The sequence below is a fragment of the Pempheris klunzingeri genome, chromosome 6 (assembly GCF_042242105.1).
Source record: "Pempheris klunzingeri isolate RE-2024b chromosome 6, fPemKlu1.hap1, whole genome shotgun sequence".
Taxonomy (NCBI): domain Eukaryota; kingdom Metazoa; phylum Chordata; class Actinopteri; order Acropomatiformes; family Pempheridae; genus Pempheris; species Pempheris klunzingeri.
The window spans coordinates 2,675,944-2,689,626 of record NC_092017.1 but is presented as its reverse complement, the minus strand read 5'-3'; the positions used below and the strand labels follow the sequence as shown (position 1 = coordinate 2,689,626).

At 43.9% G+C, this 13,683-nt stretch overlaps 1 protein-coding gene across 1 annotated transcript; it reads left to right on the top strand.

The window, feature by feature from the left end:
- Positions 1-382: 382 nt before the first annotated feature.
- Positions 383-12,971, top strand: LOC139203194 (leucine-rich repeat-containing protein 24-like). The gene is made up of 7 exons (XM_070832872.1): positions 383-550; positions 697-783; positions 2,332-2,523; positions 2,707-2,875; positions 3,227-3,489; positions 10,944-11,519; positions 12,561-12,971. The coding sequence occupies exons 1-7, from the start codon at positions 383-385 to the stop codon at positions 12,969-12,971; spliced, it is 1,866 nt and encodes a 621-aa protein (XP_070688973.1).
- Positions 12,972-13,683: the final 712 nt, after the last annotated feature.

Below are 13,683 nucleotides of genomic sequence, written 5' to 3'. Positions count from 1 at the left end.
TGTAGAGGCAGACTGCACTGAGGAGTGTGCATGAGTACTACCACAGCACAGCAACCCTCACAGCTAATCCACATTTGTGTCCCAGTGCTTTCACGTGCATGCATAAGGACCTCGCCATGAATGCCTAGCCTCCCAACAAGGTGCCTTAGGGTGCCTTGTGTCATCTGGCCCTGATTAGGGAGCTGGTGGGGGGAGGAGTAAAGGCAGGTGCCGGTTCACTAACACCACACATTATACTGCATTCACTTCCATTCACAGAGCATTACAGCAGCACGTTTACTGCCCAGTGTTGTCTGTGTATTGACCACTCTGCTTGTTGTTCATGAGCGAGCTGTTTACTGTTCTCTCTCTCTCCTCATCCTCAGCCCTGCCTGTTGGTGTGATGGCTGTGCTATCAGGGCTTCTTCTCTCCTTGCTCTTCCTGTCCTTCCACACTCCTACTCGAGCATCTCCTTCGTGCCCTGTGAGCTGTCGCTGCTACAGCCTCACTGTGGAGTGCGGCTCCACCAGCCTGAGGGACATCCCCAAGCACGTTCCTCCATCCACACAGGTTGGGTCATTGTACCGAAAGAGATATTCACTGCAGATGTGACACTGATCTTGAGTTAATGATCCAAAGACAGAGATTTCACCATAAGTCATGGTTCTTTGTAACATGCACAAATGCTGACCAAAACTCTCCCAAAACTCTTCCAGACCATCTTCCTCCAGGACAATGTGATTGGTCAGATCCGTCGACAGGACCTGACTGCGCTGAAGCACCTGCACTACTTGTACCTGCAGGTAACAGCACACACAGACAGACACCTGCAGGGCTCAGTATGAAAAAGTGGTTCTGAGGAATATGGGTATTAGATAGAGATGGACAACATCTCTATCTAATACCTCAGTGTAAGGTTTTGTCTGCATCACCAGTGATATCATATGCGCACGTATTTGTATATTGCATGTAACATATATTTTGTGCCAAGTGTGTGGTTAAGCTTCCCAGCAGTGATACAATGTAGTGAAATGTAATCACTGCCCCAAAATGTCTTAAAACCAGAGAGGAAGTCTTACTGACATGACGACGGGTTTCACGCTGCAGGAACAGAATGCAGCATGTTTCCTATTCCTGTTCTCCCATTCAAAATGCAGTCACCTGAAAACATAGGTTTAGGTTTCCACTACTAGGAATGACTGATCAACAAACACTTACTTACTTAAAGTTTCATCTCAAAGATTTTCTGTTAAATAAATCGCCAAATGAGTTAAGTGGCGACTAAGCCTATAGCCCACAGATGAAAGGTCTAGCAACTGTGTGTCATGTCGGCATTCCTGGGAAAATTTGTACATGGCGTCCATCACCCAGCAGTGGTTGGCCCGCCAGAGAGTGTAGGTGAGAGCAGCATGCTGTTTTCTTCAGTCTCTGCTGAGTTGCAAGAAAAAGTTCAGAGCAGAAAAGATTGATGACTTCAAAATAGAAAAAAGAAAAACAAGTGCAAATCCAAAAGAAGAGAAACACATTTATTGTTCAGATGAAGAAAAAAAGCGGACGATAGCCAGCGAGGATGCTGTTTGGATCTCTGTGAGAGAGTGAAGGTGAAAAACACACCTGCGATGCCACTTAGTGCCATCGGTGCCACCAAAGAGAACAGAACTGAGATCTTTGAGCAACTTTAAGTTAAAACAACACAAAATGAAATACGCAGATATTGGCTATTCAATGTGTGAATTACCAGAGACAGATAATAATTACATTATACCACCTAATTCACACTCCAGGGAGCCCACTGTGCAAAGTCTGTGTACCCACGAGAGAAAAGGGGCCCTTTTCCTTGAGCCAGCAGGTCATGGCTTCTAAAGGGAAAAGTTTCAACATACTTTGTTACCACTTTTATTAGAAATTCACAACAAAGGTGCATCAAGTAGTTTTACCACGGGGGCTTTCCAAAGGTTCTGATGTTTGTTTTAATGTTTGAGCCTCTCCTGCATGAAACAGTCCCCATTCAGTGGAATCTTCACATCTGTAAACATCTTCACAACACAGCGAGACAATAACATATTTGTCAGATTTGCTCTCAGTATTCCTAGTTAGAAGCTGTACTCTATCTAGTCCAGATGCAGGTGTGGTATTCTAGCAGCAAGCTAATGCAGCATCGAGTGGGTAACTGTGGGTAAGGCCAGGCCAGATGTTTGCTCCAGCAGGATCAAAACAGAAGACTTGTCACCAATGCAGTAAAGAAACTGATTTTAATGTGGTGCAAAAGCAGTCACTGTAAAGGCTGGTCTGACCTGAGCAATAACCACTAAGAGTAGCAAAGATTGCTCATGTTCCTCCTCCTCCTCCAGAACAACACCATCTCAGCAGTGGAGCCTGGATCGTTCCAGAACCAGGGTCAGTTGTTGGAGCTGGCTCTGAATGGAAACCGGATACACCTGGTGACAGCTGACATGTTCAAGGGACTTGAACATCTCCGCATTCTTTACCTAGCAGGAAATGATATCACACGCCTGCTTGACTACACCTTCCGTGGCTTACAGGTACATTAAAGCATGTTCGAGCCCATGTCTGATATCCGTTATATTTCAGTCTTGTACATTTTAACAGCAGATTCAGAAGTTATGCAAGATGCATTCTCAGTTTGCTACTTGTCACAGCAGCTTTCTTTGTTCCTACATGAAGCTCTGTAAATGATGTGGTCCATTGCCTCCATGTGTCTGCAGCGTCTGCAGGAGCTCCATTTGCAGCACAACAGTATAGAAATGTTAGCAGACCAGGCTCTAGTTGGGTTGACTTCTCTGGCTCTGCTGGACCTGAGCAGGAATAACCTTCACACTATTGGCCCTGCATCCCTGCGGCCTCTGGTCAGCCTGCAGGTGCTGCGCATCACAGGTGAGACTGTATTACTGACATACATGTAAAAACATAAGGGGAAAACTGTAAGCTCCTATTTTTGTGTACTCACATATAGTGTCTTATAAGACTCACTGCAATTACTCTACAATTATATAACTCCTAAAGGTGGTGGTTACCATGGTTACCTTCAATCCAGACAGAGCAGTTTTCTTCCAGTCCAAAACCTTTTTATCAACACATATGCATTCATTATATACCTTAAATTCTTACGTTGTCTTTCAGTAAACTGAAATGTCTTCCTCCTACTATCACCAGTGGCTAGGGCCTTCACTGCTTGAGGCATCAAGGCATTCCTGCCTAACCACCCTGTCCTCTGCTCTGCTGTAGACAACCCATGGCGTTGTGACTGTGCTCTCCACTGGCTGAGGAGCTGGATTGATGAGGAGGGCCAGCGGCTGCTCAGCTCTGCAGAACGTCGGTTGGTCTGCACCGAGCCGCCACGCCTCTCCCACCTTAGTTTGGTGGAGGTCCCCCTCAATAGTCTTGTGTGTATCCCTCCACTGGTGCAGCTGGAGCCCAGAAGGCTAGCTGTCCGCCTTGGAGAGAGCCTCAGGGTGTCCTGCCATGCCTCTGGTTACCCTCGGCCACAGGTAGGGAGAGTTGGTGTGTCATCAACTGAAGGTTATTCACTCGCTGTATTTCAAGATGAAATGATTTCAAGGAACTTTAATTCTGATGGCAATAAAAGGTCTAAAGATCAGAATCATTTATTAACATATAATGAGTGTAAAAGCTTTTGAGAATTTGAATTCTAAAGGTAGTTGTGACTCCATTACTGTCACCAAAAAAGTTACAGATGGCTATAAAAACAAAAAAAATATATAATGTGTGTAAGTGAAGTGTTTATCCACAATGATCATCTAGAGCAGCAACAGAGTTTAAACCATGCTTCAAAGAATCCAAACTATTAATTCTATTCTTTAAGGTCCTTAGGTAAAGAAAGCATGATTGAAAAACCCAGATCACTTGATTTTCTAATAGAAGGTTGGAGTCAAACATGCTTTCTCTACCTAAGCACCTTAAAGAGGTGTTTTGGATTATTTGAATTGTGGTAGTATGAAAGCCCAACCTAAAAAAGGTGGGTGTAAGCTATATTTAGAATATTTTCACCATTTCACATGTTGTCAGACAGCCCCTGTGATGGGGAACTACAGCTGTCCTCTGTTTCTCCATGGTTGCCTCAAAGCCACCAGACTCCACTGACAAGAACATTACTACCTCGCAGAAAGCAGGAGTTCCTCATCTAGCGCTGACACAGTCAGTCAGTTTGTATGTTCAGCAAAGTAAAACAACTGTTTTTTCAACGCAGTCTGGTGGCTGTGAAGCAAGTGAAGTGAAAGAGAACAGCTTTAGTTCCCTGTCAAAAGGGCTGTCTGATGGCAACGTAAAGTGGTGATGTGGATTTTTGTACACAGGCCTTTTTTAGGTGATTAAAATCTGTGTTCCTGCTGCCCATCATCCATAGCAGCGTGTGTGCAGGGATTTGAAAAGGTTGTCCATGGTTTTATCTCTCATTGCAAAATGCAGTTCCCTTTATTCAGGTTCCATCTTCAGTTTATCGAAAATGGCACCACCCACTCTTAACAAACAGTAAAAAAGATAAATTATCACAGTCCTTCCCCCCCTTTAGCTGCTCCCTGCATACTGATTTTACAATTCTGATGGTAACTTTGAGGGTCATGCGCCCAGTGACAATAGCAAGCTCCATAAACACTGTATATTATCAGTGGTGACTGGGTCTTTTCCTAAACAAAACAGGAACTCAAATGGTTTCTTCATTTTTCTCCAGTCCCCCCCACCCATCTCTCTACTTCTCTGTCTGTGCAGTGCAGCAATACAGCTTGATTTTTTAAAATGCTAAAACATTTTGAATGCAGCAGCAGAGACTTTCTACCATCAAGAACAGATCTGCCTCTCTTGGTCAATGTAGAGCTCATGCTGTGTCTAAATGTTGCTTTGTTCTGTACTCTCAAAGCAGATTTCACCTCATTTTCTGTGGAGCAAACTAGAACAGAAAGCAACAGAGATTCTGCTGCTGCTCCACACACATTCACTTTTCTCCGAACATTTTACTGCAAGACATGAGTTCAAAAAGATTTAGGATGGCTTTCAACAGCTTGTAAAGGTTGAGTAGCCATATGGATTTTGATAGTGACATCATATACTGTATATGTACAGGAAATGTTACAAAACTGTGGCCTTCCAATGTGTTAAGTTGATGATAATGATGATGATGATGATTAAACATGGTCAAATATAACCAGAGACCAACTTAGATGCTCTAATGAAGTGCTAGACTTCTAGGTTTTCTTTTCAATTTTTGCAAAACCCTGCTGAATCAAACAAGAGTAAGATGTATACATGGCAACAATTGGGCCCAAAAACTCCACGATGAGCCGAGTGGCTCAGGTTTAACATCACAATGTATCTCCTTATTGTGAGTAATGGAAAATGGTTGCATTGTGTTGTAGTCTGGTCAGCAGACCCACACAATACACTATTCTTACATCTTGAATTTTTACTTGTAATCTAGTAAAATTATAAATACCTATCAAAAAAAGAAAAAGAAGAAAATAGGAAAATGTTCTTGTTTTCATCTTGGATGGATAATGAGACTATAGGGGCAATTATACATAAAAGGCCCTCTGTACATAGCAGCTACAAAAGAACAAAATACTCCCAAAATTAATATTGGATTGGATTCTGAATACTGAGAATGAAAGAAAGAAAATGAGAGGACTTGTGTTTGTATCTTTCCAACATTTAACTCCAACAAAAGATATTCACACACGTTAGTGTCAATCTGTGAGTCCCCGAGTTGTAGGTAAACTGAACAGCACACACACAGAGCTGTGACACAGACAGATGGAGGGAGGACAGCGGAATCTGGGCTGAACTGCGTTCAGGGTGGAGAGAGAAAGTATAGTTTATCTATAAAGCACTTTTTAAAACAGCAGTTACAAAGTGTTTAGAGAGCTGCAGGGGTGGGGAGAGGAGCTGGGCTGTCTGTCTGGCCTTGGTGTGAGGTGTGCAGGCTGCTGCAGCAGGTGAACAGCTTGGACTTGGGGCTTCAGGAGACAAAGAGCAAACCTTTGCACCTTCACATCTTACCTGACACGGTTTATATTTTAAATGACAGTGGAATTTATGGAGTTGTTTTTGGTGGACTTAACAGTCATACAGGTTTTGGTCTGAGATGCTGGTGCACGTGACATTCATCAATTCAGAATATATTGTCTACAGAACCTTTAAATTTTAGCTTTGAAAAAGATGTTTAAATTTTCAATATTTCAATTATGAAATTGGGATTTTGATAATTAAAGAATCGCCACGTTATTGTGGTGGGAGGTTTGTGCGCCCCTGTGAACCTGGGAGCTGTGTTGGGTCTCCCAAGGCAAAGGGGTTCTAGGGGAATGGCCAGACTAAGAGTGATTCAAAAAGCCCCTGTATGAAGTGGAGTCAGAAGTTCAGTCTTCCCTTGCTTGGGTTAGGGAAACCAGGGCCCCCTCCTGGAGCCAGACATGGGAGGGGAGCTTGCCGGCAACCGTCTGGTGGTCAGACCTAGATCCATGGGGCCCAGCTGGGCCAAGCACAAAGGAATAAAGTGAAGCCAACGCCATGTGGTCAAGCCAGGTGACAGGGTGACAGGTGGTACCGGGCACTAGAAGGTCTTCGGTTTCAGTGGTCACTGAGGCGAAAACCTGTGTGTGGGAGGAGTTTGGGCAGGCTATAGAGAAGTACTTTTGAGTGGCCTCAATGAAGTTCTGGCAAACCAGCAACTCAGGAAGGGAAAGCAGGGCTTGGCTTAGGCTGTGTTCAGCCGGGGAGTAGAACTAATGACCCGCACTGGGGATATTGTCAGGCAGTGGAAAGGGCAGTGGTTTCAGGAACTCGTATTCAGGAGTTCAGGAACTCTGATCAACACGTCCCTTGTGGAGGAGGCAGAGTCTGAGGACTTGGGGGAAGCCTCAACCGTATCCATAGGTCTCCGAGGTAGTTAAGAAGATTCTCGGTGGCAAAGTGCCAGGGGTGGATGAGATTCACCCTGAGATGCTGAAGGCTCTGGACATTGTTGGGCTGTTATGGTTGACATACCTCTTCAACGGTCCTCATTTTCAAAAAAGGGGACCGAAGGGTGTGCTCCAATTATCGGGGTATCACACTGCTCAACCTCCCTGGGAACCCTCTACTCGAGGGTGCTGGAAAAGGGGCTCCCCCCAGTTGTCGAACCACAGATTCTAGAGGAACAATGCAGATTCCATCCTGGTGGTCCCAGCTCTTTACCCTTGCGGGGTTGTTGGGGGATTATGGGAGTTCACTCATCCAGTCTACATGTGTTTTGTGGACTCGGAGAAGGCCTATGACTGTGTCCCTCACCAAATCCTGTAGGGGGTACTGCAGGAGTATGGGGTACCGGGTTTGCTACTACGAGCCATCCGGTTCCTGAATAACCAAAGTGAGAGCTGTGTCCGCATCCTCAGCAAGTCAAGCACTTTCTCAGTGGGTGTTGGACTCCACCAAGGCTGCCTCTTGTCACCGATCCTGTTATTCATGGACAGGATCTCAAGGTGCAGAGGTGAGGAGAGCGAGGAGAGCGTCCGGTTTGGAGACCTCAGAATTGCATCTCTGCTTTCTGCAGATGATGCGGTACTGTTGCCTTCCTCAGACCATGACCTTCAGCAGGCACGTGGTTGGTTTGTAGCTGAGTGTGTAGCGGCCAGGATGAGAGTCAGCACCTCTAAGTCTGAGGCCATGGATTACTCCCATTGGAGGTTTACCTGGCATGTCCCAGGCCCGGGGTAGACCCAAAACTCACTGGAGGGATTATCATCTGGCCTGGGAACGCCTCGGGGTCCCATATCAGCAGCTGGAAAGCGTTGCTCGGGAGAAGGAAGAAGTCTGGAGTGCCCTGCTTGATCTGTTGGATGGATGGATGGATGGATTAGATGAGATGTCATGTCTAACTGTAAAACTATGTGTTGAGGTGACCCATTCCAAGATAGCAGCATAAATAACTAGCTCTTATCAAAACTCGATAAAAACTCCGGAATTAAAATAACAAAAATATTAAACACGTCTGGAACAGCGATAGAAGGAGGAAGAAAATCAAGAAGACATAAAATTGATATAAGCCTAATGAAATCACTTGAAAGGACTGGCGAAGATGGATGAGACACAGAAGCACATGGAACACATGGAACCTGGAGCAGCAGAAGTAATACACATTAGCAAAAAAATTCAAGACTTTAAAAACAAGCTAAAGTCAAACTTTTTACCCTTTAAGGAAGAGATAAAAAGAAATTAAGGAAGAACTCGAAGATTTCAAGAGGGACATTTACAACCTCCGCATATTCTGCCTGACAGAAGGGGCAGAAGGCAGTTCATTGAATGGCTTCTTAAAATGGAGCTGACCCTGCCAGCAGAAACCAATCTACAGATACAGCGGGCACACCGAGCCCTGATGTCCAAACTGGACTCCAACAAGCCCCCAATATCCATCTTAGTGAACTTTCTCCAGTATACAACAAAGGAGATGATCCTGAAGGAGGCTTGGAGGAAAACCAAGGCAGGATACTGTCATTTGACCATGATTATGCCACGGAAATAATCCAGAAAAGAAAGCAATATTAAACTGAGAGAAATCCGCTTCCAGGCACCCCTGGCCAAAATCTGAATCCACCGGGAAAATGGTCTGTGGAGGTACCAGAGCGCACAAGACGCTACAAAAGAGCTGAACAGGAGAGGAGTGGAGGTCAAGGTGAGAACGAAGAGAATTTCCTGAGAAATAATGGACACGTTAGGTATGTTAATACATTAAAATGACCAAAATAAGGGCACTGAGCGTGAATAAGATGGAAGAACACTGGTCGAATACCATAGATTGGTATCTTTATTTTCTGGTCTTCCCTGGTATGAATGAGCGGTAGCTCTTAAGGACGACTGAGGACAATTAAAGGCCAGAATACCTTCATCCAGGAAACCCATCTATCACAGGATGAACATGAGAAGCTGAAGAAATTTGACTTTAGAAACACATTCTATAGCACATGCAGAAAGAGCCACAAAAGAGGAGCAGCAGTACTTATGGTGACACTAATCAATGTGTATGCCCCTCCAGAGAGCGACAAATTATTACTTAAAGTAATAACATCAGAATCAGGGCATTGTAATGTGTGCTGGGGATTTCAATGTAAATTACAGGATGGACACAACAAATTTGAATAGAAATAAGACCCACTTATTAAAACCCATGAATACATTCTTAAAGGAACAGGGCATGGTTGATGTGTCAATTTCTAAATAGCTTGCATTTGCACAAAGTAAAAGAGATGGCTGATATTTCAGACCACAGTGCAATCCACTTAACTATAAAAACAACAGAAGAACTTAGAGACTAAATGGAACAACAAATTAAAATGGAGATAAAGAGATACATCAAGGAGAATTATATAGAGGAAATTAGCCCAACTATCTTATGGGACACCTTTAAAGCTGTCATACTCGGGAAATTAGTGGCCATCACTTCACTGCAAAAGAAACTCAAATGGGCTTAATCTGGTTGAGAAAGGCTTAGAGGTGAAATACCGAAGTACTCGCAAAAATCAACTTTTATATGAAATAAAGACCGTTAAAGGGGAAATAGAGACAAAACATAGATTTGTGATATTTCGAGGCTGGATCTAAAGCTACCAGACTGTTGGCAAGGCACCCCAGGAAGCAACAGGCTCTAATTAGAGACCTTAACTCTGTTCAGGTGAAACATGATACCATAGAAATAGAGAACACATTCAAAGATTATAATAAGAATTTAAACACACAGCCACCCTCATCTAGTGAGGATGCTAAAAGACAGTTTCTTAATTCACTAGATTTACCAAGCAGACCAAGAGAATCTCAGAACAAGGACCTCTCACCTCTGAAGAGATGTCCAAGGCAATATCCAGTCTTAAGGCTAATAAATCTGCAGGAAGCGATGGCTTCCCATCAGAGTGGTATTTTCTTCTTTCAGAGATTCTTCTCTAACCCCTCTCCTCACATCATAAGGATGCCACCAATTGCCACCCTCATGGAATGAGGTAATAATATCTGTAATTCCAAAAGAGGGAAAAAAATACTGCAGCAATTTTAGACCTACATTTATTCTCAATGGATGACAAAATATATACGTCAAATATAGCAAGGAGATATGAAAAATTCTTAACTGACCTAATTGACGAAGACTGAACTGAACAAAAGAAAGTGCTTCTACTCTAGTGAGTATACTGCTAGAATTACAATTAATGGTAGTTTGTCTGAAAGAATACTATTACATAGGGGTACTCGTCAAGGGTGTTTATCCCCACTCACCACTCAACAAAGCAACTGACCCATCTGTATAAAAGAAATTATGACCATATTCATTCCCAAATTAGAAAAGACATTGAAAGATGGTCAGTTCTACCATTAGATTTAAGCTCAAGAATTGAAGTCTGCCCTGACTTTTTTCAATTTTTCACTACTACTGCAAATAGACAGAAGAAACACAACACACAGCTACTAACTCAAGGACATGGAGAGAGTTTGGCTGGAAGACTTTAACCAGCTACTTCATCACACCTAAAATAAAAAGTAAACCAACTGGCATCCAACAAACAAGCTGGCGAAATTGTGGGATTAAAGACGCAAATCATACACACTGTAAGAGAGATTTATGGAAAAATGACTTACCAACTAAAGTTGAGAGAAAATGTTTTCAGTAATAAGTGGAAGACTGATTTATGACAGTGTAAGATACTGATGGACTAAGAGACAGACAAACCTGAAGATACTGGATTTGTATGCTCACCCCTTTTGATAAGAGACTGCTGTGACCATGGCTGTTCTGTACCTGTCTTATGTGTTTGTTTGCCCTTGGTTATATGTGTCACCAGAAATCAATAAGAAATAAAGTAAATTTGAAATAGCTGTGTTGATGTTACATGAGTCTGGTTTTTGTCATATTCATGTGATGATTTCAGCTGTTTTAATAAGACCACTGAACAGGAAACGCGGAATATCTTTGCAGGTGACCTGGAGGAAAGCGTCCCAGGGTAAAGTGGTGCTGTCTCCCAGAGGCCTGGTGCAGGAGCTGGGTGTTGGAGGAGGTGGAGTGGGCAGAGCAGAGGAGCCTTCAGATGAAGACAGAGTCAGTTTGCAGAAGACTGAAGGCGAGCGCTTTGACCCCGACACCGGCAGTGGAATGCTGTTTCTCAGTAATGTGACTGTGGCTCATGCAGGTTTTTATGAATGTGAGGCCTGGAACGCAGGGGGGGTGGCCAGGGTGACCTTTCAGCTCGCCATCAACTCATCCACTTCCTCCTCCTCCTCTTCCTCCTCTATCTGGGCCTCATGGTCCCAGGTGTCCTCCCCTTACTCTCCCGTCTGGCCCCGGCTGAGGAATCACGGCTCTGCTTTGGGCTCAGATGTGAGCCGGGAGCCCCTGTACGCCCTGGGCAGCATGGCCTTCAGCGCCCTGGGAGCTGCCACTCAGACAGCCATCGCTGTGGGCATCTCCCTGCTGGCTCTGACAGCTCTGCTGCTGGTCGCCATGATCTATAGCCGACATTACCAACGGGACAAGGAAGCTGATGGAGCTGAGAAGGTATGTGTCAGCCTGTTTTGAACAAGAGCAATTGGCACATTTTTAAAATTAGCAAGAAAACATTTTTTAGCATCCAACCTGTCCAACCTGTTAAGATGATTAGGGCCACATGTGTAAAACTCATGTGGCCCTAGTCAAATAGAGCTGGGGCCCTAATCCTCTTGCATAGTTCAGACAAGCAATTGAAAATCTTGCATGAATGAAAGCAGCTTTCTCAAAGGAAACCTTGCGGATTTTAAAGAACAATCAGTAACATGGACCCCTTGGTAACATCTCAGCCTATGTGCGGCTGAAGTAAAACTTAATTTACCACACAAACTTACTAAAGTTTCAGTCACTAAAACTAATAAGAAAAATAAGACAATGAAAAATATTTGAATGAATATTTAAAAATTGTTATATAATAAGAACATTTCAGAGAATTGATACCTGAGAGGCATGATGGGCCATCAGCATCAGAGGATCAGCAGCTCACTCATGGGAAAGCCACACTGTGCGAGACTTAGTTCTGTGCTCATCTAAAATTTCAGAAGTCTGACTGTAAAGACAAGAACTGCAGTAAACTATGAGAGCTTCCAGCACCAAGCTCATTTAGCCTTATTTGAAAGTTTGGATGGTTGGACAAATATATAAATCTGAAATGTACAGGATGATACATGTAGACATAGAGCTAAAACAAGGACAAAAAACTAACAAATATTACAAGGATGAGTAAACATACATGCAAGTAGTTATTAGAATAGATATGTAACAACAAATGGGCCATAACACACAGAACAGTTCAACTTTGTGCACAGAGCTGCAAGAATGGAGGAATAAATATTGTGCGGATAAAGAAATAAGCTACTTTGTGTGCGTATTACATAAACGTATTACCTATGAAACTCTTCATGGATTAGCACCTCGTCACCTGCCATGATAAAGATGTCCAACATCTTACCTTAACTCATTCCACAGTTGTAAAGCATCACTACTCCCATTTGTCCTTTGTGTTGTATATTGTTGTACCCAAAAGTGATCAAGGTGAATTTGACCCTGCAGGAAGAGAGCATCCTGTATGTGAATGACTACTCTGACGGTCCCACCACCTTCGCCCAGCTGGAGGAGTACCGTGACGAGCGTGGCCATGAGATGTACGTCCTGAACAGGGCCAAACCTGTGCTGCCTCCTGCTCCACCCACAGCTGTCTCCACCACCAACCTGGGCTGCCCTGCTCCATCTGATACCTCCAGCCACACCCTTTCCTCAGGGCCGGGACAGACTACGAGTCCCACTCTGGCCCCCAACAAACAGCAGCAACAGCTGCAGGAGGGTGACATACAGACAATGAGGAGAATGGCGGGGGAGGGGGGGGAGGCGGAGCCTGTGATCACGTCAGAGGCTGAGGGGATGTTTCTTAATCACACAGGCCTCTTCATGGACTCTCAGATCGCCTACGAGATCCACTGCTGAAGAGGTGCTACAGCAAAGCTTGTCCCATCCTATCTAAAGAATGTCAGGCTGCTACTGCTGGAATCTAACTGAGTAACTTTCTACAAGACAGTTGACTTACCTGGCAGGGCTCACAATAGCAGTAGCACTGGGACCTTTCAAAGGACACACTGTGACCGTGCCCATCTAAGCATCAGTGGTGAGTATGATGGCAGATAGAAAGCCATTCTGATACCCTACAGTACGCTCAAAGACCATTGGAAGAGGTATTCACTGAGCTGCACACATCTGAACTGTCGTGTACATGAATATGTGGGTCAGTTTTTATCTGAAGCAGAAAACCTCCCCCATCATTGCTGAACAAGAGTTAACTTCTGTTCTCTCAAGGACTTAGACACAGCTCATTGGTTGTTTTCAGGGTGAGTATAATAAAATGGGGAAATCATGGAATCTTCCACTTCATGAGCATGTGGGACCCCTAGTGTGTTTTATAACTGTTGTTAATGACTGGACATGTTTTTATTTGATCCCAGACTGTGTGGGCTGTACGCTGAGGGTGGGACAGCAACAACTGAATTTTGTAACTATTTGTGTAAAAGTGTGGGAACATGTAATCATCACAGAGGAAGGACCTTAAAAGAAAATTCTGCTTATTTTCAATTTTAGTCTTCATCTCCCAGCACTTGTCATACTGATCAATTGCAATCAGCATCATGTCAGTTCAGACACCAAC

Excerpts from the sequence above, each read along its gene's own strand:
- LOC139203194 (XM_070832872.1), top strand. The coding sequence starts at position 383 with ATGGCTGTGCTATCAGGGCTTCTTCTCTCCTTGCTCTTCCTGTCCTTC. Across the intron at positions 551-696 it reads ACGTTCCTCCATCCACACAG|ACCATCTTCCTCCAGGACAA; the intron begins GTTGGGTCATTG and ends AAACTCTTCCAG. Across the intron at positions 2,876-3,226 it reads GCAGGTGCTGCGCATCACAG|ACAACCCATGGCGTTGTGAC; the intron begins GTGAGACTGTAT and ends GCTCTGCTGTAG.